Below are 21,569 nucleotides of genomic sequence, written 5' to 3'. Positions count from 1 at the left end.
TTTTTTAAAATCTTAATGAATTTTTTTCTATCCTAATGACTGACCTGAGTGCTACTCATTTCTTTTCCTTTTCTAATAATACCTCTTCCTCCATACTAAATAATGGCTCCCCAGGACCCTCCTCATTTTCTCCTAGGCAAGTTGCCAGTTAATCTTCCATGTGTCAAATTCTTCTCTTATTTTCTTCTTGAGACTCACACCAACTTCTTTATATATATGTAACACAGGCATACTCCTAATCAGGAATGATGCATATATAAAATCGATCTTGGTTTTATTTTTCTTCGTAAATCTAAGTACCTTCTAGTAGCCCCACTAGTGACCCAGTTTTTTCTGCATATTTTATTATTTAAATGTAACTAACTGTTTTACCTAATGTTTGAGCAATGCCAAATGGCTTAGTATGGGCAGATAGATCATCAAGTTTAATTAATCATCTTTATGTATTTTTCTAACTTTTAATTAAAGTAATAAAACTGTACAGGTAGCAAACGTATATGTTTTTATCAAGATAAGATTTTCTGAGCAATCCTTCTCAAAGATATGCCCCCAGCGAATCTATCATACGGATCAAACAGGTCATCTTAAGTCAAGCAGAGCCGTGTTGCTCTTTTAATTGAGTGAGCCTTGCCTATACTCCTAAAGTGAATTTGAAACTACTTCCAGAGGACAGTGGGTTGGTCTATAAGCATGTGACTAAAGAAAAAACTACTTTGTGTCATACAAGACGTACAAACCCAAAACCAAAACAGTCTAAGGACCTGTTACCAACAATTGATATATCATAATGTTAAAAAAAAATTAGAACAGTAGTGGTTGTAAGCAAGTTGGTTTAAATAATACAGTTCAATGATTTTAAAACACTCCAGAATGACTAAACAGTTGATTTATTCTTAAAAGCGATTTTTAGGTGCAGAGAAAACAAAACTTATCCTTTTGGTATGATGGGCCCATTTAAACCACTCCAATCAGCAAGGATTAGTCAGGATCCTGAATGCTGCTTACAAATAACGTGCAGAATCCATCAACGTGGCTTCCTAAGAGCTTCAAGACATGTATCCACACCCCCTTTCCAACCCCCTCAAAAAAATGACATTAAAGGGAGCAGATTCCAAACAGAGGAAAACTGCCAGGACACATTTCTGAGTGCCATGCTCATGATGACCACCGTGGAATGCGTTTTAGACCGTTAGATTTCATTTTTTTCCCCAAAAGTTGGGTAAGAGTGCCAATGGCAGGTACATACTCTGTCAAGGTGAAAAGTTCCAACACTGTGACAGGTTCAGAGCATGGGTCCCACTCTTAAAAGAGCCCATTAGAGACAAGAGCACTTCTCCAAGTATTAAGGAGCTGCTCCGGGTGCAAAGGGATGACTTCCCAGACTCAGGATTGTGATGCGTTGTGATGCATCAGGCTACAAGGCTCTCTTGCTCCCACACCGTTCTTGCCACCTGTCCCCAGGCTGGGTACTCACCCCATCGGGCCTGCCATCCGAAGCAGTGACGATCAGGATGTAGCGATCGGTGCTTTCCCTGTCCAGGGCTTTCCCTAAGGTTAGAATCCCAGTACTAGTAACAAAGAAAACAAACAAACAGATGAGACACACAAAGATCCTAAGTCACGGAGTCTTCCTCCCATTGGGAACTACTTTCCACGGGTTCTGCCCTGTTGGCAAATGTCGCCTGAATATTTAAGATGCAGGAATCTAGGATTCATGTGGAAAATTGGAAAAAAAAAAAAAAAGCTTTTAAGGCTGTTGAGCTTCTGAATAGCAACAATGAAAAACTGCCAAACTGAAGGAGATAACCCAGCTGATTCTCCAGGCTCCAAGAGAAAAATAAAACAGTGTTTGATTCATTCCGGGAAGAAAGATATCTATCTTGTTTATGATTATTTCAAAGGTAAAAGACTCCATTAATCTTTAGCTGTTTCATATTCCTTTGAATCAAGGAATGGTTTCTTAGAACTCAAACTCATATATATTGACATTCCCATCCATTGCCAGTTATGTGTCCATTACTGGAAATGCAAACATCTGAATTCCACCTTTGACAAACACTAACAATTAACATCTATCTCATCCTTCTTTTCTCATTTTGAAACAATTGAGGCTCATTGTAGACAATCAGAAAATATGCAGTGGAATATTACAACTTTCACATGTATTGGGATTCTTTTTGTAATATTTGTTTTTATTCTCTATAATGATCATTTCTAAATACGTTGTTTTCCAGAGAGGAATCAGACTGCAGAGTTTACATTCTTTTTAAGAAAACATAATTTTATGAGCCTTCACTCTCTCATTTTAGGATTTATAAAAGCAAATTTTTGTCAGATACACCAACAATTTTAGAGTTTAGTTGTTCCTTTGAAATTTAGATGCTTCTTAATTTTATTATGTATAATGGGAGATGAATAGCCTTTGGACAAATTCTCATGATTAGAATATTTTAATACTACTTCTTGCCCTTTCGCTGTTTAAAACAAATGCCTCCAAATATTTAAGACTTTATTCTGCAATGTAATTTGTTTTATAACAGTTTGGTCACTTACAATGTTCTTTAAAGCAAGTTCTACATTTATGTCTTAGATACTACAATCTGATGCTGTACTTGACATTTTAATAAAGTCCTAACAAGCATCTGTTGTAGAGGACAGGTTATATTAATATAATAAAACATGAAAATATTTATTCAATCATAAAACCAATCTATTTCTGAGTGATAGAAGGCTTTTACATTTTAATCCAAGTGTTTTATTGTTATAGTGGAATTTAAGCCATTCATATCACACATGGTAGTTGGGTAAAGAGAGTCAACACCAATGAATCAAAGTCAGAGTTACAGTTTTATTGTGTTATTGTTGATCAGATGGACTTTGAAAAGCTCTAAACATGTGGTATAACTATGAAAACTAAGTCCACTACTTGAACAGTTTTTAAATGTTTTGTCAAAATAACTGAAAATCAAGCCCCAGAGTAGTTCATAACAATGGCTTTTGGAGTAACTTCCCACACTGCAGGTGGTTCTGATAATCTCAATGTAAAATGACTTCAAGAAAAAACTAAGACATTTATTGCTTCTGAGATGTATTCACAAGCTGTTTAAGAAAAGGAAGAAGGGCACCAGGGTGGTTCAGTCGGTAAAGTGTCTCCCTTCGGCTCAGGTCATGATCCAGGGTCCTGGGATCGAGCCCCAGTTTGGACTCCCTGCTCAGTGGCAAGTCTGCTTCTCCATCTCCCTCTCCCTCTGTGATCTCTCTGGCTCTCGCTCTCTCTCAAACAAATAACATCTTGTTAAAAAAAAAAAAAAAAAGAAAAAAAAAAGAGAAAAGGAAGGAAACCTGAAAACCTAGCCATAGTACAATGAAAGAAAAAAGAAAACTGAGTTACTGCTTTCCATTTTCTCCCCTCAGTTTAAGGTTCAAACATCAATATTCTATTCCATACATTAAACTAGAAAATCTCTAGAACCTTATACAGTATTCCCATATTATACATAAACAGCTAATTTTTAATGGTCAGGTGATTATTATGGAGATATCCCTTCGCTTGAGATGGTGTGTGCCTTGTGTCCCAGAACAGTAGGCAGTTGGACAGGATATTTGGGAGATGGAAAAGGAGAGAAAGAATAGGTCATATTTTGTGGGTTTTATAGACTAGTGGATGGGTACACACAAGCACACTTTCCTGAAATTTCTGAAATAACTAGCAAAGGTGAAATTTCTGAAATAACTACCAGCCGGCTGGAAGCTATAGAGCAGGACACCCTGGGCCGCCTTTAGGAATGCAGGAATTCTTGTAAGTTCACATAATAAAAATACATAAGAATAGTTTCTTTAAAACATCAACAATAGTGCTCCTTATATCTTACATGATTGAAAATATATCTCACAGGAGCCACATCAGTGGTCTTGAATACGGCGGTCAGCCTTCCCAGGATGACACTCTGGTCCCCATTTCTAGTGGGAGCAGAACTATCCTTATTCATAAACAATTCTGTTTGCTGGTCTGGAGGAATAATGCATGCTGCTTGTCTTTATTTTTGCCTAACTCAGAACTCACTGGATGCAGGGAAGCAGTTTGGTTTTTGTTTTTGTTTTTTTTCCTGGAACTCACTGGAAGGCATGAAATAACCTGTAGTCACCTGAGGCGAAAGATTACAGCTGAGGTGTACCCTAGTGCACTGGAAGCCTGGAAGGAAAAGATGGGCAGAAAGTTTCTTGGGAAATCAGGGCATATAAAAGCACCCACGTATCCTCGGGAATGGAATAAAATTGAAAATCCAGAGATAAATCTATATATCTGTGGCCAATTGGTTTTAAACATGGATGCTGAGATCATTCAATTGGGAAAGAATTGTCTCTTCAACAAATGGGGCAGGGGCAACTGGAGATGTACATGCGAAAGAATGAAATTGAGCTGTTTGACTACACCATCTACAGAAATTAATTCAAAATAGATCAACCATCTAAACCTAAGTACGGAGACCATGAGACTCTTAGGCAAAAAACTTGAGGATAAATCCTCATGATGTTGGATTTGACAACGGATTCTTAAATATGACACTAAAAGCATGATCAGCAAAATAAAAAAAAATAGGTATACTAGATTTCACCAACATTAAGAATTTTTGGCATCATAAACAAAGTTGAAAAAAACCCTAGAAAATGGGAGAAACTATTTGCAAATCATTATATCTGATAAGAGACTGGCTCCCCAAATGTGTCAGGGACTCTTAAAACCCAATAACAAAAATACAAATGACCCAATTAAAACTTAGTCAAAGGACTTGAACAGATATTTCTCTGAAGAAGATAAATACATGACAAACAAGTCCAAGAAAATATTACTCAATGCCAAAAAAAAAAAAATATTACTCAATGCCATTAGTAGTCACAGAAATAAAAATCAAAGCTACAATAAATACCACTTTACATCTACTAGGATGGAAATAATTAACAAAAGACAACACATGGGAAAAAACCACGTTGACAAGGTTATACAGAACTGGAACCCATGTACATGGCTGATGGAAACAGAAAGTGGTCCAGTCTCTGTGGAAAAGAGCCTGGCAGTTCCTCAAAAAGTAAACATAAAATGACAATATGACCCAGGAATCCCAATTATGCAAATATACATGAAAGAATGGAAAACAGAATCTTGAATACATGCACATATGTGTTCACGGCCGCAGTAGTCACAGGAGCCAAGGCACCGGAAAACAGCCCAAATGTCCATCAATGTATGAATGGAGAAAAAGATTGTATCATGCAAACAACGTGATAGTAGGCATGCATCAACAGGAATGAAGTATTGAGATTTGCTCAACGTGGCTGAACTTCCAAACATTAGGCTAAGTGAAAAACATCTGACACGAAAGGCTCCATGTTACATTCTTCCATTTATATGAAAAATGGCCAATTGGTCAACCCATAGAGACAGAACCTAAATTGGTGGTTGCCAGGGTTGAGAGGAGAGGTGACTGGGGAGCAGCTGCTTATTGGGTCAGGTCTCGCTTTGGAGGGATAAAGATACTCCGGAACTAGATATAAGTGGTAGTTGTACAACCCAGCGGGCCTGCTCAGTGCCACCGAGCTGTTCACTGTGAAATTGTTGATGTTACGCCACGTGACTTTCACTTCAATCATATTAATTGGATTACACGGAATTCCCTCACCAAACCTGAAGGCTATCTTTCTGAAAAATATTGTGCTGAACAAAATCAAGCTTTTGTAGACAATGGGGTGCTTTGCCTAACCCTAAAAATGGGTGTTCAGAAGTTGTTGAGGCCATGTAACTAAAACATGGTACAGGGGGATCTCCTTCCACATAAACCAGTCTGCTGGCACTTAAAAATCTGATGCTCCAAGCAGTCATTTTTTTTCCCCTAAATTGCATGATGGATTAGGAAATATTGGGGCAGCAACACTGTGGGCTGACAGAAATTACCCCACAGCTCTCGTGTTCTGTATCCGAGGCCTCCTTTAAACATTTTCAATATATTCCACCGGCTGTGATTTAATATCATTTACCCTTACAAGTGTCTTGAGTCTTTGAGAGATTTCCTGTGCTGCCGGTGGGCATCACATTACAGGCCTCACGATGATATTTAGAGGCTGGAGTGTCCTTGAAGATGTGTGATGTGGTGGTGTTTGGTGTGAAACAGTGATTGGCGGGGAGCAAACATAGGCCCCCACAGAAGAGGCCAGAGTTGGGCTGAGTTCAGAAAGCAGACGGAGACGGTGGTGGCAGGAGCCACCGTGGTCCAGCGAAGGGCATGAGGAAGTGCTTCCATTCAGATGTGTGTTTTGAGAGAAGGGGAGACAGAAAAGCAAGTGCATATCCTTTTCTTCAACGTTACATAATCTTCAATGTAGTTGCAAAGTTCACACTGAAGTGTAACAGATAATAAGCTTTAAAATCGGTGTCAAAATGAATTTAGTCATGTAGGGAAAAAAAATAAAATGCCAGTGAAGATAAAAAGAAAGCTTTTCCCCTAAAATTCTAACAAGGGCCAGATAGAACTCGGAGGTTCTTCTGCTTAGCGTTTTTGCCTCTCCGTGTTATACACGATTCCATCTACACAAAGTCCTCACCTTCCTGCTATAGCTGATGTAGATATTTGGCCATCACACTAGAAAGGAAGTGTTCTTTATATCTTGTTCAAATGCTTACTTATCTGTGAATGTTTGATGAATAAATATTTGCTGGGTCACACACAACTCTCAACAACGATACTATGAAAAGTTATTAAAATAATAGAATGCGTTACAGAACCTCATAGATCTGGTCATTAGCACATGGTGAGGAATGACTCATTTATAGGAACAAATCCTTTTCTTGAAAGAGTGAGTTTCTTTCGTGGCAATGTGACTAATCCAATACACTAATATTAGATAAAAATCCAGCGTCTTGTAAATACATGCTATCATTGAAATGATTATTTATTACTACTGATTGTTTTAAGGGTTTATGAAAACGTTTGGCCTATTTTTATTTCAATAGAACGAGGTAGACTAATGGTAGGATTATGATGATTAGTGCTAAAATTTGTATCATAGCATAAAATAATATAGTATTTAAAGTGAACAATGAACATGTACTTTTGTTGTTGTTGTTTTGAGAAGGAAAGCGTAACCAGAAACATTATGTGTATAGATTATAGTGTCTGCTAAGGCAGACCATTCTTTCCTTTCTATTATTCTCTAAAAGTATTCAAATTCTTAAAACTTACATAGAAGCAGTGGTGCAAATGTGCACAGGTAGCCTAGAAGTTTCGAGAGGGAAGGGATTAAAATTTCAATTTTTCCCACATTTTTCAAATGTGTGGAAATACATTGGTCATGGTCTAGGGTAGCCTGCAAATATATAACAACACCAACAGCAATGAAGTGGCTGAAGTAAACTGACCATAGGATAGAAAGCACTGGACCCGCTGTCTGGGACCCCAAACCAATGATGATCATCGAAAGAGACCCTTAGAAGGTCACAAGGACGTGTCCCGCTCTAGCTGTCCCGGAAGCATTTCGCACTTAAGGAGATTGGCCTTAAGCGTGTGTGAGTTGATGAAGGAGCTGTAGGGTTAGGAACTGGGGTCAGTGTAGACAACAGGGATGCCGGGTTGACATCTTTTATACCTTAAAGAATCTCTATGACCTACTTAGGTGTTTCTTTGGTTTCAAAAACAGAGATGAGAGAAAAAAGGAGAGAAATCCTTGCTAGGGTAGCAACACGAGGGGAGAATTTCTTTGGTAAAATTAGTGGCTCATCAGATTTCACAGCCAGCCTTCGAAAATTGTTCAGACTCGGGGGGAAAAGCAGATAGACAGGAATGGAAATCCTTAATAGAGCATAGGGTTGGGCCTCCTGCTTGCTCTGGCAGGGGAGAAGTTCACTGCTGTCTTTTTCAAACACAACTTTATTGACATATAAGTCACATAGGATCAAACTCAGCCATTTGGAGGGTGCCATTCAATGTCTTTTGGTATATTCGTGGAGTTGTCGAATGTTACCACAATAAGTTCTGGAACATGTTCATCACTCTTAGCATCACCCAGTGGCAGTCACTTCCTGTTCGCTCCCACTCCCTAACCCCAGGCAACCACTCATCTACTTCCTTTGTCGCTATAGATTTGCCTATTCTGGATGTTTCACACAAACGGAATCATACCGTGTGTGAATGACTTTCCACTCAGCATAATGTTTGCAAGGTCCATCCGTGTTCTGACAGGTGTTGGTGACAATGTTCTCCTTTATTGACAAGGTTCTCCATTGTATGGGCCAACATTCTGTTGACCCACCCACGTCTATACATGGATGTGGAATTGTTTCCATATGTTGCAAAGAATTCCACTGTGTACACTCTTGTACAACTCTTTCTGGGGATGTATGTTTTCATTTCTTGAGTAGATACAGATAGAATTACCAGGTTATAGGGTAACTCTCCATCTCACAGTTAGAAGAAATCACACATTGTTCTCCAAAGAACACACTGACCTTACTTCCCCTCAGAAATAGATGAGGACTCTGATATCTCACCCATGATTCTTTTTTTTCCCTTCCTTTTTCATTACAGACATTCTAAGTAGGTGAGAAGCAGCATCTCATGATTTTCATTTGCATTTTCCCAGATGGCTCGTGATCACAAGTGCATCTCCAAATGCTATTGGCCACGCATATCGCGTCTTTGGAGAAATGTCTATTCAAATCCCTGTCCATTTTTTATTTGGATTATTTCTCTGTTTACTTTGGTGTTGTAATGGTTCTTTGCAAATTCTAGATATTTGTAGGTCCTTTATCATCTACATAATTTAAGCGTATGTTCTCTCAGGCTGGGGTGGTCTTCACTTATTTGATACTGTCCATTGAAGCATATATTTTCCAAATTTTGAATGAGGCCCAACTTACCCGTCTTCTTATTAGTCACTGGGCTTTTGTGTCATATCTAGGAAAGCACTGCTCAGTTCCCATCTTGAAGAATTACTTCTGTATTTTCTCTTAGAAGTTACATACTCTAATCTCTGGTCTATGATCCACTTTAATTTTTGCTAATGCTGTCAGGCAAAGATCCAACTTCATTCCTTTGTACACAGCCCCAAATTTAATTTACTGTAAAGGTTATTCTTTCCTGGTTGGATTGTCTTGGCTGTTTTTTTTTTTTTTTTTGGAGGGGGGGGGATTGATTGACCACAAATATTATAATCTGGTTATTTCTGGACTCTTTCCTTTATCATAGTGATCTATAATATACTCTTATACTCTTATACCAGTACCATGCAGTCATGATTGCTGTTAAAGTGTCCCTTTAAAAAATTTTATTTCTTTCAGGATGATTATAAATCATAGCTAACTTAGATTTGTATTTATCTATAGGAGAAAATTCTGAATAGTTAAGCCTTTCCATTTTTTAAAAGATTCTATTTATTCATTAGAGACACAAAGACAGGGAGAGACACAGTCAGAGGGAGAAGAGGCCCTCTGTGGGAAGCCCAATGTGGGACTCGATCCCAGGATCCCGGGATCACAACCTGAGCCACAGGCAGATGCTCAACCACAGAGCCACCCAGATGCCCCAACCTTTCCATTTTTTTAAATGGAAGTTTATTCATTTGTGAAATCAAAAAGTCTGAGCAATACTGTTTCCAGGGAAACTAACTCATGGTTGGAACAACCTAGTCAATGTGAAATTACAGGTGTTCCTCCCAAGACCAGCGACCATCTATGGTTCCCTGGAATTGACATCATGCACACATGTTCCCGAGATGAAAGCAGTGTCTGATTCCTTTTTGAAAATTCTCACGTTATAATCACGGTCCACGTTGAGTTTTCCATTCTTTTAGGGAGGAGAGCCACTTGTGGCTGCTCAGAGTCAGAGTCTGAGACATAGGACCAGCCACAGGTGACCGCGGCACTGGTACATGGCTCTTATAGAAGGGAAGCCAGTGACCCCTCTGCAAACCTCAGCGCCTCCTTCAGGGGCTCCGGCCTTCCTCCTGGGGGTGACTGCTTTTTTCTCTGCCACCCTGGGAGGGGAGTGGAGCCACAGTGATAGAGACCCCCAAAGGCTGGGCAGGGACAGGCGATGCTTGTGTGCTAAGCTTTTTCAGAATACACCTACACGACTCAAAAGCCAAAGGGTAGACTTTGTTGGTACTTTAAATATGTCTGAATTATGCTTTGTCTTACAAAACTCTCTTTGAATGAACAATTTAGTGCCACGTTACTCTCGGCAGAAAGGCCTTTGTTATTATGAGTACCTGGCAACTTTAAAGGGATCTAATTAATCCCAGTCTACAAATAAAGTGTTTCCACCTCAGTGGATTTTACCTAGTAAAAATGTTTAAAATAAATAGTCTCCTGGGTAAGATTTCTGAATTCAGAAATATCCCCCGCCCCCAGATCTCATTAGCATTCTTAGAGAAAAATAAAAAAGTAAAATAAAACTACAAACAGCTGAAAGCCTCTGATTAGAAGTCTGTTCCCCTGCTACCAGGAATAAATAAAATAAATGCTGAGATCATTTGTAACTTACGTTTCTGAAAGATTAAAAACTCGTTGAGGGTCTCCATTCTCAATGGCATACGTTATCGGGTCACCCTCTCGATCAGTTGCCTTCAGAGAGAAAACATGATTGAATTATCGAGTCATGGACACAGCTCCTGGTTGGTACCCTGTAACACAGGAGCGGGAAACCAACAGCACAGAACATCCACGAGACACCTAGACACACAAGGGATAAGAAGATGTGCCAATGGCGAGAGGTAAAATTCAGAATTTCTTATCACCCCAGCATGTTTGTCATTTCCTCTCCTCTGAAGGTGGTGACAGTAAGAGGAATATCGTCCTAATGTGCACATAATCTTACCTGGCGCAGAAATAAAGTGGTGGTTCATGTATTTAATTTTTACACGAGTGTATCTCTACAGTTGAAACAGATGTGTTAGACTCTGTGTCCATGTTTACACATGTTTACATTTGTAGTCCACTGGTTCCCTTTTCTGCTGGGAATATGTCAAGTCAGGAGGCTTCATGGTTTAAGAATCCTGAATCTGGAGCCGGGGCACCTGAATTCGAAACTGGCTCCGTGTATTACACGTGTGATTATTTTTCAACGTCTGAATTTGGAAATGAGAACGATAACAATACAAAAAAGTCAATCAACACTGAGAGCTTTAGCTGAAATGACTGGTGCCCAGGCACACAGGCTAACATCTGATGCGTTGAAGGTTTCCCATAAATTCTTCTCTCTCCTTCACCCAAGTCGGAGGAGACAGGGCCAACAGCTTCTGACTTGGAGGTACACATTCCCAACCCTGCCTTTTCCTCTGAATTTCAGCATAACCTGTGGCCTCCTTGAGCACCCAGCTGGATGAGGGACAAGCATCCCCAACTGAAAATGTTCAAACCCCCAAATCCTGCTGTCTCTCCATCTTCCACCCTCAAGATAACTACAGCCTGGTGCTTTCAGGCTCCATCACATCATAGTGACCCCTGCACACCTCTGTTTGCTCAGCCTCATATCCTGACTGTTCATTCCTATTCTCCCGTGCGCCCCCCATCAGCAGATCCCACTGGGCCCACCCTTCAACCGTCTGCAGTTATGTGCTTATGTCTGAGCTCCATCCCTATCACATCTTCTCCATGGGTCATGGGAATATGTCTTCCTGGTGGCCCTGCAGTCAAATTTAAGTGAGCAAGGTGACCACTTCCTTCAGGCCTACCTCTTATTTCTTTTGAGTCATGCTTTTGCATTATTACAGATACACAGTCACTAAAAGGCAATGAAATAGTAAACTACCCAGGGTAATATCTTGAAGCATTGCATTTATATCTAAATCTGACATTTTAAATTTCGTTGAATTCCTTATCGTAGAAATCTAAGATTTATAGAGTAAGAAACAAAATATTTTTTAAAACAGTCTCAATGGAATTGAGAGTAGATGCTTCATAAATATCAAGCGATATCATCCTCTTATTTTCTGTTCTTTGCCAGGCAAGTATTAGCCAAAAAGATGAAACAGAACTGCAACTAATGACACAGGTAACTTTCTGAAGAAACAGAGAACTATGCTATGTTAGTGAGACAGGGAGATTGAAGGACTCCATAAAAATCTGCTTTTTGCTCATTTTCTGGCTTCTATTCTTCCTAGGACCTGCACCCCACCTTATACATGCCATGCAGGATGTCCTCCTTGTAAGGGACAAGGAATTAATGATTTCTTTGGACCTGTCTAGCACAACATATAACATGTAAGGAGTGACTGGGCAAGAATGACCAGGTGAGGTCATCCTGTGTATATACCCGACCACCCCACTAGACATCTCAACCCCAAGACCCTTGGATCCAAGGAATGTGACTTATGGAGGACACCTGGGCACCTGTTCTTGCTCTGACCCATCCCTGAATACCCTAGAGGACACGACAAGCACACTAGACCCTGAATAAAGATGAGACTCTCTCTCCTTTCCTTTTTGTGTCTTCCAGACACTGTCTGGACCTGCACTCTCTCTGTATCTTCAATGAACTCTGCTCTCACCTCCTGTTGGCTCGCATTTGATTTCCATCCTGCGCACAGCTAGGGGCCCTGTTGGTTGGTCCCGTGGGAGCCCCTCTGGGTCCTCGGTCCTGGCCAACCTATGTCATTAAGAGACTGCCTGTTAGCACTGAAAAGCTCATACTACACTTTTTTTTTTTCTGTTTTTCTCTTTCAGTCATTTTTCCCTGTCATACTGTTACAGATATTACCAATTTATTTTTGTTTGTTCACTGGTATGTGGTAGTGGTTATTTTCTGAAAGATGGCTGATTGTCTTGTATTTTCATAAGAGCCAAAAGAACTGGATTCTGGAGCACGATAGCTCTGTGTAAATAATGCTAAGACCAGATTAATATTAACCTTTCTTCTAATGGATTGGATCTATTCTAATAGTTGTTACTGTTGCTGTGGGATGAGAACACTGTGAACGCTGTGCCATCTTATGTATTTAAGTCATTATGTTGTTATGTTCCTAAAATAATGAGAGAGAAATTCCTAGAGGATTTTCAATTTTCATCCACATTAATTACTTTCAATTCCTGAGATACCTTGAAATACTTCTTTCCGTTTTCTTTGACCATTTAAATACCTCTGGTTTTTAAGAGATGGGAGGGGCAGGAATGTGCCTACTTCATTCTCACGTGGGGTTGCACCCATATGGAAAGCTCGACTCAGGCCCAGGATTTGGAAGGAAATCCTTATTTGGTTGTTTTGTTTCTTTCACTCTTGTAGCCAATCCTCTGCGGTTGTTTGAGGATCTGTGGCCAGTGGTGTGGTAAGTAGTGAGGATTCATCATTTCTCAGTCAACCAAGGGAGGGAGAATGGTGCTGTCTGGATTAGAGCTCTGAAATCTATCCACTACATGTGTTAGCACTTGTGTAAGTACTGTGTGTCTCTACTTGTCTATATTGAAGGAGAAAAATTATTTCAAGTTTTAAAATTTATTTTAGAGAGAGACTACGAGTGGGGTAAGTGTGGAGGGAGAGGGAGACATGGAAACTCAAGCAGACTCCCCGCTGAGCACAGAGCCCAACACAGGGCTTGATCTCAGGACCCAGATATCATGACCTTAGCCGAAATCAGGAGTCGAGCACTCAACTGATGAGCCACCCAGGTGGCCCCAGAAGAGAAACTGTTTAAAGGAAGAAATAACACATAAGGGCAATAACTAGAAAAATCAAAAAAAAAAGCAATGATTATTAGGGTATCTAGATTTGATCATGTGAATATTTCTGACCTAAAATACATTTCTAAAAGCATTTTAATAGCTTTTTTCCCAGGGGTGCCTGGATGGCTCAGTTGGTGATGTGTCTGCCTTCAGCTGAGGTCATGATCTCAGGGTCCTGGGATGAAGCCCCATGTTGGGGTCCCTGATCAGTGGAGAGTCTGCTTCTCCCTCTCCCTCTGCCCTTCCCCTGATACTTATGTGCTCTCTCTCTCTTAAATAAAATATTTAAAGGATAAAAACAATAAAAATATATAGTTTTTTTCTACATATGAGTCTAGCCAGTCATCTCTAAATGATGGGAAGAAATTCAAATATGATCGAATCCTTGAGTTAGAATTTATTGACTCTTTACTGTGTGTCAGGAACAATATTTTCATCGTTGTCTCATTTATTTTTTTAAAGATTTATTTTTATTCATTTATGATAGACATAGAGAGAGAGAGAGAGAGAGATTAAGAGAGAGGCAGAGACACAGGCAGAGGGAGAAGCAGGCTCCATGCTGGGAGCCCAACGTGGGACTTGATCCCGGGACTCCAGGATCCGCCCTGGACCAAAGGCAGGTGCGAAACCGCTGAGCCATCCAGGGATCCCCTCGTTGTCTCATTTAAACCTCACAGTAACCATATAGTAAATGGGAAACGCAAAGGATATCAATTAGAGGAGTCTTTCTGTCACCACTCCAGTTACACTTCTCTATAATTTACTTAATTGAAAGATACATTTTTTTAAAATTTGGAGATTATAGTAACTTTCATCTTAAGAAAGGGAGAGAGTAGTGTGAATGTCTTCCATAAGAGAAGAGAAAGGCATTTCTCATTCTTTATGCAAATATAATTTCTATGCCTTTATTTCTGATCAGTCAAGTCCAAACTGAGCCCGCTGTGCAAGGTCTGCAAAAGTATGGGAGCAGGGGTCTTCTGGGGGCTTCCTGGGTGGGCTCTGGAGCCAGCCACCTGGGCTGCAGCCCTGGCTATACTCTCTCTTCCTAGGCAAGGTGTCTCAGCACAACATGAAGCTAACAACAGTATCAATAATGGTTACTAATCATCTGCACTGTGTTCATAAGCACTGGGGCTTCCACACACACACAAAATTCTGTGAGCAACACAGACGAGAAATTCTCCCTTTGTGCAACTCACACCATAGTAGGGGGAGACAGAGACAAAGCAAAATAATTCATAAAACTAGAGCTTTCAGGTCTCTATAAGTGCTACTAACATCTAAAATAATCAGGGAGGACACTCAGGGAGGGACAGGGAGGGCTTGCAGTCATATGTAGGTTGTCAGAAAGCTATCAGGAAAATGTGAAAATTTGCAAACATTTGTGGAGGGCGAGAGAGAGCAAGTCATGTGGGGAAGGGCATTTTGGGAGAGGGCACAGAGAAAGAACAGCTGGCTCCTGTTTTCTTTGGCCTCCAGTAAACAAGTTGAGGTTAAACACCTCAGGTCAAATAACTGAACAATGCTCACGTTGCACAGCTAGCAAGTGATGGAATTCAGTCACTGGTCTAGTGATAGAGGTTGAACAACACAATGAGCTACGATACAGCTAATTGTCCTTTATTTTTTGCTTGCAGGTCAAAGAATATCTTTACTTTTTTTTTTTCTTTAATTTTATTTAAATTCAATTTGCCAACATAGAGTCTCTTTGAAGATAAAGGCCACCACTATTTCTAGTCTGCTCAACCAGATAACCTCACTGCGTATAATTCAGGTCTCCCATTTGTCAGAAGTACCAAAAGGGGGACACAAAGGTATTTATCTCAATAAGCGCGGTGCTTAGACACTGGAAAAAAAGGAATTTGGAAAAAGAAAACAAATCTTCTCTAAACTAATATTCCATTCATGTTAAAGACAAATACAGCCATCAAATACCATCTGCTATAGTGCACTTTATGCACACAGAATGATTCTGCACATTTCACAGGACATTAAGACAAAGTACCTGCCCCGAGGGGTTCTAAAATAGATAAAAATCAACAGATTTAGATGATCTTTTCTTTTCTTCACTTAGGCAAACGAGTTCTGATTTATGTCATTAAACTACTTGACAGCAAGAACTGAGGTTTTCAGTTCAATACAGCAGTTTTTCCAAAAATGTGTATGTGGGCACTCCTGGTGTGAAACTGCTGGCCCTTTGACAAAATGTTAATGTTTATCAATCTCTTTTGATGAATAAATTCAGGCTTTTCATGTCAAGAAGCACTGTTTTGTCATTTACAATCCTGATATAAAATTTCCTTTTTTGAAATAAGTTCATTGACGTAAAAATGTCAGAGTATTCAATTTTCTAAAAAAAAAAAAAAATAGTTTGATAAATAATATGCAGCGTAAAATAGCTAAACCTTGGAAATACAGCTAATGTAGAATGCTCCGGTGATTCACGAGCGCAACTTAAGACATTCCATCCTGTCCAGCCATTAACTGTATTTCTCACTGCCCTCATTCTCTCTTGAAACCATTTTGATCACGTTTCCAATTCTCCCAGGACTACTGTACTGAAACTGCTCCTTTCAATATCCCCAATAAATTCCATATTAGTAAAACCACTGATCAATTCACAGTTATTCTGTTTCTTGGTTTTGTTTGCTTGTTTTTAACATGATCTCTCAGTGGCATTAGACATAAGTGATCTCTCCCTTCCCCCCCTTTTTTTCCCCTTCCCTTTAATACACTTTTTTCCCCTAAGGCAACTTCAAGACCAGTCCTCTTTTGGGTCACCATTCCTGATCCTTCTTATTTCCTTGGCACCTTAAAATCAGTCTTTGGATGTCTTCTACATTAGCTCCCTTAAGAAGCTCATCCAACTTCAATATTCTAAGTAGAGCATAAATGCTCAAGACCCCGAATGTATATTTCTAGCCCAAATTTCTTCCCCCTACACAGTAGCTTTAATTAGATGTCACAAGACATTTCAAGTTTAATATGTCTGAAATTGAATTATTCTTCCTCTGACATCCTTTTCATTCTGGCTAATGGAAATTCAATCCTGCCAGTTGCTCAGGCTTATCTCAGTAGCCACTCTTCACTTGTCTTCTGTCCCAAATCTAATCACCAACAAATCTTCTAGTGTCTACCCACGAAATATAACAAGGTGGAAACCACCTCTCATCATTTCCAGGAATACCACTCCAGGCTCATCTGGACTACTGATATAGCACCCTAACTAATTTGCTCAATTTCTCATATCCTCAAAAGAGAATCCATATGATCCTTTTAAATATTGTTTATTCATCTCACTGCTCTATGCACATTCTTCCATTACTACATGATTTCACTGTGAGTAGATATCTCCAGATATCTCTGGTTCCTGGGTGCCTCCATTTCTACAGATTTCCTCTTCTCTTACTCTGTTCCTGTCGCACTAGTGTTTCATTGTTCCTGAAACACACCAGTCAGGCCTCAACTTCAGAACACCAGATACCCACAGCACTCATCTTCTCACCTTCTTTATTTTTTTTTTGCTAGTGTCACCTTAGCAAAATCATCACTGATCAGATTGTCACCCTCCATATATTCCTCTCCATTTTTCCTCATGTACATTTCCACATACCATTTATTACCTCCTAAAATTTTATATAACTCACATATATTTTGTTAATTGTTCTTTTTCTTACTAGAATGTAAGAAAGATTGCTTGTCTGCTTTGTTATTGTGTGCTTTAGTATTTACAGTTTGCGTTTGCCTTTGCATTTCCTATGGCTGAGAGGGTAAGTTTAGTGAAAGAAATATAGGGATCCAGTTTTGTTTTGTACTTCAATCAACTATATTAAAAAACAAAAAAACAAAAGTACTTTGATTTTCATCTTACATACTCCACATTTGTCTGTCTCAGTGTCTTCCAGATTTAGAAAAGAGCTTGTGACAGAACACTGACACTCTTTTACTACTGCCTATTGGTGGCTACTAATAATTTCCAAGGATAATCTAATTATTGTAGAAAGATAGTTGGTTCCTGTCAATTCTCAACACTCAAGATTTGGTAATAAACTGAATAGATACAATTCAGAAACCATATTTTTGATGCCAACATAGCTAAACAAAATTATTCTTGTTCAGTTTTAAATAAATTGAAGTGTGTGTGTGTGTGTGTGTGTGTGTGTGTTTGTTTGTTTGTTTTCAGGCCTATGGATATTTGAAGACCTACAAAACCCCTACTTACACTGTTGCATATTAGTTCAAGGGTTTCTCAAGCCCTCCCTCACAGTCTATGTACTAGTTCCCAGACTTGAGCACATTAAAACTAGATTTTCAAAATAGTGGAGTTAATAGAGCCAGGCCAACTGAATGGAGTAAGTATGCAGCTAATGGTCTGACGGTACTGAGGGAAAAAGACAGAAAAATCTACTTTTAAAAAAGAACATACGGATCAATAAACAGGGATCCATTAAGCCTCACATACCACAATACGACCTATTGGTATAAATATAGAATCTAATTTAAAAACTAATAGTCACATTATCCTGTGTTCAGGAAGCCAAAAGATGTATTAGGAAACCATTATAAATAATATATTTAAAGTCAAGAATCAGGAATGATGTGTCATATATGACAGTCCATCCTTACCTTTGAGAAAATTCTGATCATTTATGATATTAATACTGAGAAAGAAATAATGTTCAGCATATATTGGTTAAGCCTATACTTATTAAAAAAGACCCCAGAACTAGTAATCATAAGATTGAGGACATAGTCCTAATTATCTGACTTTTAACTATCTGAACCGGACTCTGTCACTGAACCTATACTCCTAACCATAACATGGGTGAATAACACTTGAAAAGTATAGTCTATATAGTTGATGTAGAACCAGATGGAGCAAAAGATATTTAGAAAGCTCTAGAATTCTATTCAAATAAAAAGTATTGTCTAAGGAATTGCTTTAATTTGGTAGCTAAAAAATCTTAAGCTTTAAAGCAAAATATAAAAGATGAAATCTGCCACTTATTAGCTTTGCAAATGATTAAACCTATTTGTGTCTCAGTGACTCCATGTAGGATACTGAAATAGAAAGGCATCTAATTCAAGGTTGTCATGTTGATTCAACTTCAACAGTACTAAAATAGTTCATATCTAGGATGCAGCTTAGTGCATAGCATACACTTAATAAATACAATTGATATTAATATCAAGATGAAAATTGCATCATGCAATTTTCAAAAAAATCTGTAAAGCGTTTTTTATTCAAATTTTTAAAATTTATTTTGAATTTTTTTTGAAAGGGAGGTGGGGGACAGAGGGAAAGATCTCAACCAGACTTCCTGCTGAGCATGGAGCCTATGTGGGGCTCTGTCTCATGCTGTGAGATCATGACCTGAGCTGACACCAAGATTCAGACACTCAACCAATTGAGCCACTCAGGCACCCTGTATAGTGTTTTTAAAGGTCAGTCATCAGTAGAACTCACTCCATTGAAGACTTGATAAAGTAACATATATGACATGTTACCAAACTCAGCAAGAGTTTTAAAATGTAAACATAAAACATGACATTTCTCCCTGGTCACTTATGTATTGGCATGTTTAATCATAAGGCATCAGAAAGTGTGATATTGATTAGTTAGTAAGTTAATCCTGAAAGAGGAGGGATGGGCTTAGTAGGGGTGGGACATAAAGAAATGATAGGGAAAAAAGGTCTCTCAACATTTAGAGATAGAAAGGACAAATTCAGTTAAATCCTTAATTCAGAACAAATAATACCCAATATGAATTATTATAAGTCAATAAACAGGACTAACATGTCAGGAAAACTTTCTTAAAACATTTTTTGCAATTGTACTTGCTTTTTAAACTGAACAAGAATAGAGCACACGAGGAGAATACTTCAGGGTTGGTCGACTTAAGAGCTCTGTAGACCCTCTCCCATGAAAACAACCATGACTAGTAAAAAATAGTTTAAAAAATTGAAGTCTCTAGAAGTTGTTCTAAGACCATACAGCAACAGGAGAAACATTTATTTAAAAAAAATCTACAAAATCTCAGTAAGAACAGCAAGAGTCTGTGGCATTTGAACAATAAGGTGTTTCCCCTCCAACTCTCAGCCAGCACAGCATGAGAAAAGCTCTACTTGTAACAGGTGTAGGCAGAATCATTGCCTCTTGCTCCCCTACAGCTCTAGTGTGAGACTATGGTACTTGCCCTGGAGGGACAGGCCAACAGCAAACATTTCTTATCCTCTGCCTGTCAATTCATGTTGCAGAAACCCACTGTCTGCCATCTGCTAATCCCTTCTCTGTCCATAATGGAATAAAATTAGAAACAAACAACATAAAGTCTCAAAATTCACAACTATACAGAAATTAAGCATTGCACTCAGAAGCAGAGATGATAATATAAAGCAAATTAGAAAAAGCTTCAAAATGAATGAAAATTATTTTAAAAATCCACACAAAAATTTATGTAATAGTGCAAGGCATCTCTTGGAGAAAAATGTATAGCTGTAAGCATCTGTATCTGAAAAACAGGAGGTTTTCAGGTCAATAACTTTTCAACTAAGACAATAGAAAAAGATGAGTAAAATAAACTTAAAACAAGAAGAGGGAAATAAATAAAAACTAAAGTGTAGATTAATGAAATAAAAAGAAACAATAGAGAAAAAAATCAGTTAAACCAAAAGTTTATATTTTGAAGAGATCAATAAAACTGACAAACTTCTAGTTAGACAGATAAAGAAAAAAGGAGAAGGTTCCAATTACTAACATTAGAAACAAAAGAGGAGCTATCACTACTGGCCTCACAGCAACAAAGCAGATTTTAGGGAAATATGATGAAGAAGTGTATCTCACCATATCAAATAACCTAGATGAAATGAACAAATCCCTAGCAGTGCACAAACTACCAAAACTGACTAAAGATAATAGAGAAAATCTGTGTACATGTATAATAAGTAAAAAGATGAAGTTAGTAATCTCAAAAACAAAATTAAAAAATTACATTAAAGGGATGCCTGGGTGGCTCAGCAGTTGAGCATCTGCCTTTGGCTCAGGGCGTAGTCCCGGAGTCCCAGGATCGAGTCCCACATGGGGCTTCTTGCATGGAGCCTGCTTCTCCCTCTCCCTGTGTCTCTGCCTCTCTCTGTGTGTCTCTCATGAATAAATGAATAAAGTATTTTTTTAAGGCCCAAATGGCTTTACTAGTAAATTTTAGCAAACATTTAAAGAATTGACACCATTTTCACAATCTCTTCTAAAATACAAAAGAGGAAACACTTCCTAATTATACAAGGCTTGTATTACCCTCAAACCAAAACCAGACAGAGGAACCCCAAGAAAAGAATACTGTAGGTCAATCTATTCTATGAACATAGAAGTAAAAATCCTTATCAAAGTACTAGCAATTCAGGGGATCCCTGGGTGGCGCAGCGGTTTGGCGCCTGCCTTTGGCCCAGGGCGCGATCCTGGAGACCCGGGATCGAATCCCACATCAGGCTCCCGGTGCATGGAGCCTGCTTCTCCCTCTGCCTATGTCTCTGCCTCTCTCTCTTTCTCTCTCTGTGACTATCATAAATAAATAAATAAATAAATAAATAAATAAATAAATAAAAACAAAAACAAAGTACTAGCAATTCAAATTCAGCAATATATAGAAACAATTCTACATAATGACCTAATATGATTTGTCACGGGTATGCAAAGTTATTTCAACATAAGAAAATTCAATTAATGTAATAAGCAGATTTTTTTTTAAAACAAAGGGAAAGAAAGGATCATTCAGAAAAATCAGGAAAAGCATTTGAAAAAATCCAATACTACTTTGTGATAAAAATGCTTAATGAAGTAGGAATTTAAAGGAACTTCCTCAACCTG

General features: G+C 38.7%; 1 protein-coding gene across 5 annotated transcripts in view; it reads right to left on the bottom strand.

The window, feature by feature from the left end:
* The window catches only part of PCDH15 (protocadherin related 15), a 743,522-nt gene that overhangs the window by 260,475 nt on the left and 461,478 nt on the right, over positions 1-21,569 (bottom strand). For all 5 annotated transcript variants that reach the window (XM_041729528.1, XM_041729523.1, XM_041729527.1 and 2 more), the window contains 2 exons: positions 10,533-10,612; positions 1,475-1,568 (listed from right to left, as the gene is read on the bottom strand). In XM_041729528.1, coding sequence (XP_041585462.1) covers positions 1,475-1,568; positions 10,533-10,612 — 174 coding nt within the window. The remainder of the gene's footprint in view (positions 1-1,474; positions 1,569-10,532; positions 10,613-21,569) is intronic.

Source organism: Vulpes lagopus, chromosome 14 (assembly GCF_018345385.1).
Source record: "Vulpes lagopus strain Blue_001 chromosome 14, ASM1834538v1, whole genome shotgun sequence".
NCBI classification, from domain to species: domain Eukaryota; kingdom Metazoa; phylum Chordata; class Mammalia; order Carnivora; family Canidae; genus Vulpes; species Vulpes lagopus.
This window is presented reverse-complemented; position numbering and strand designations above follow the sequence as displayed.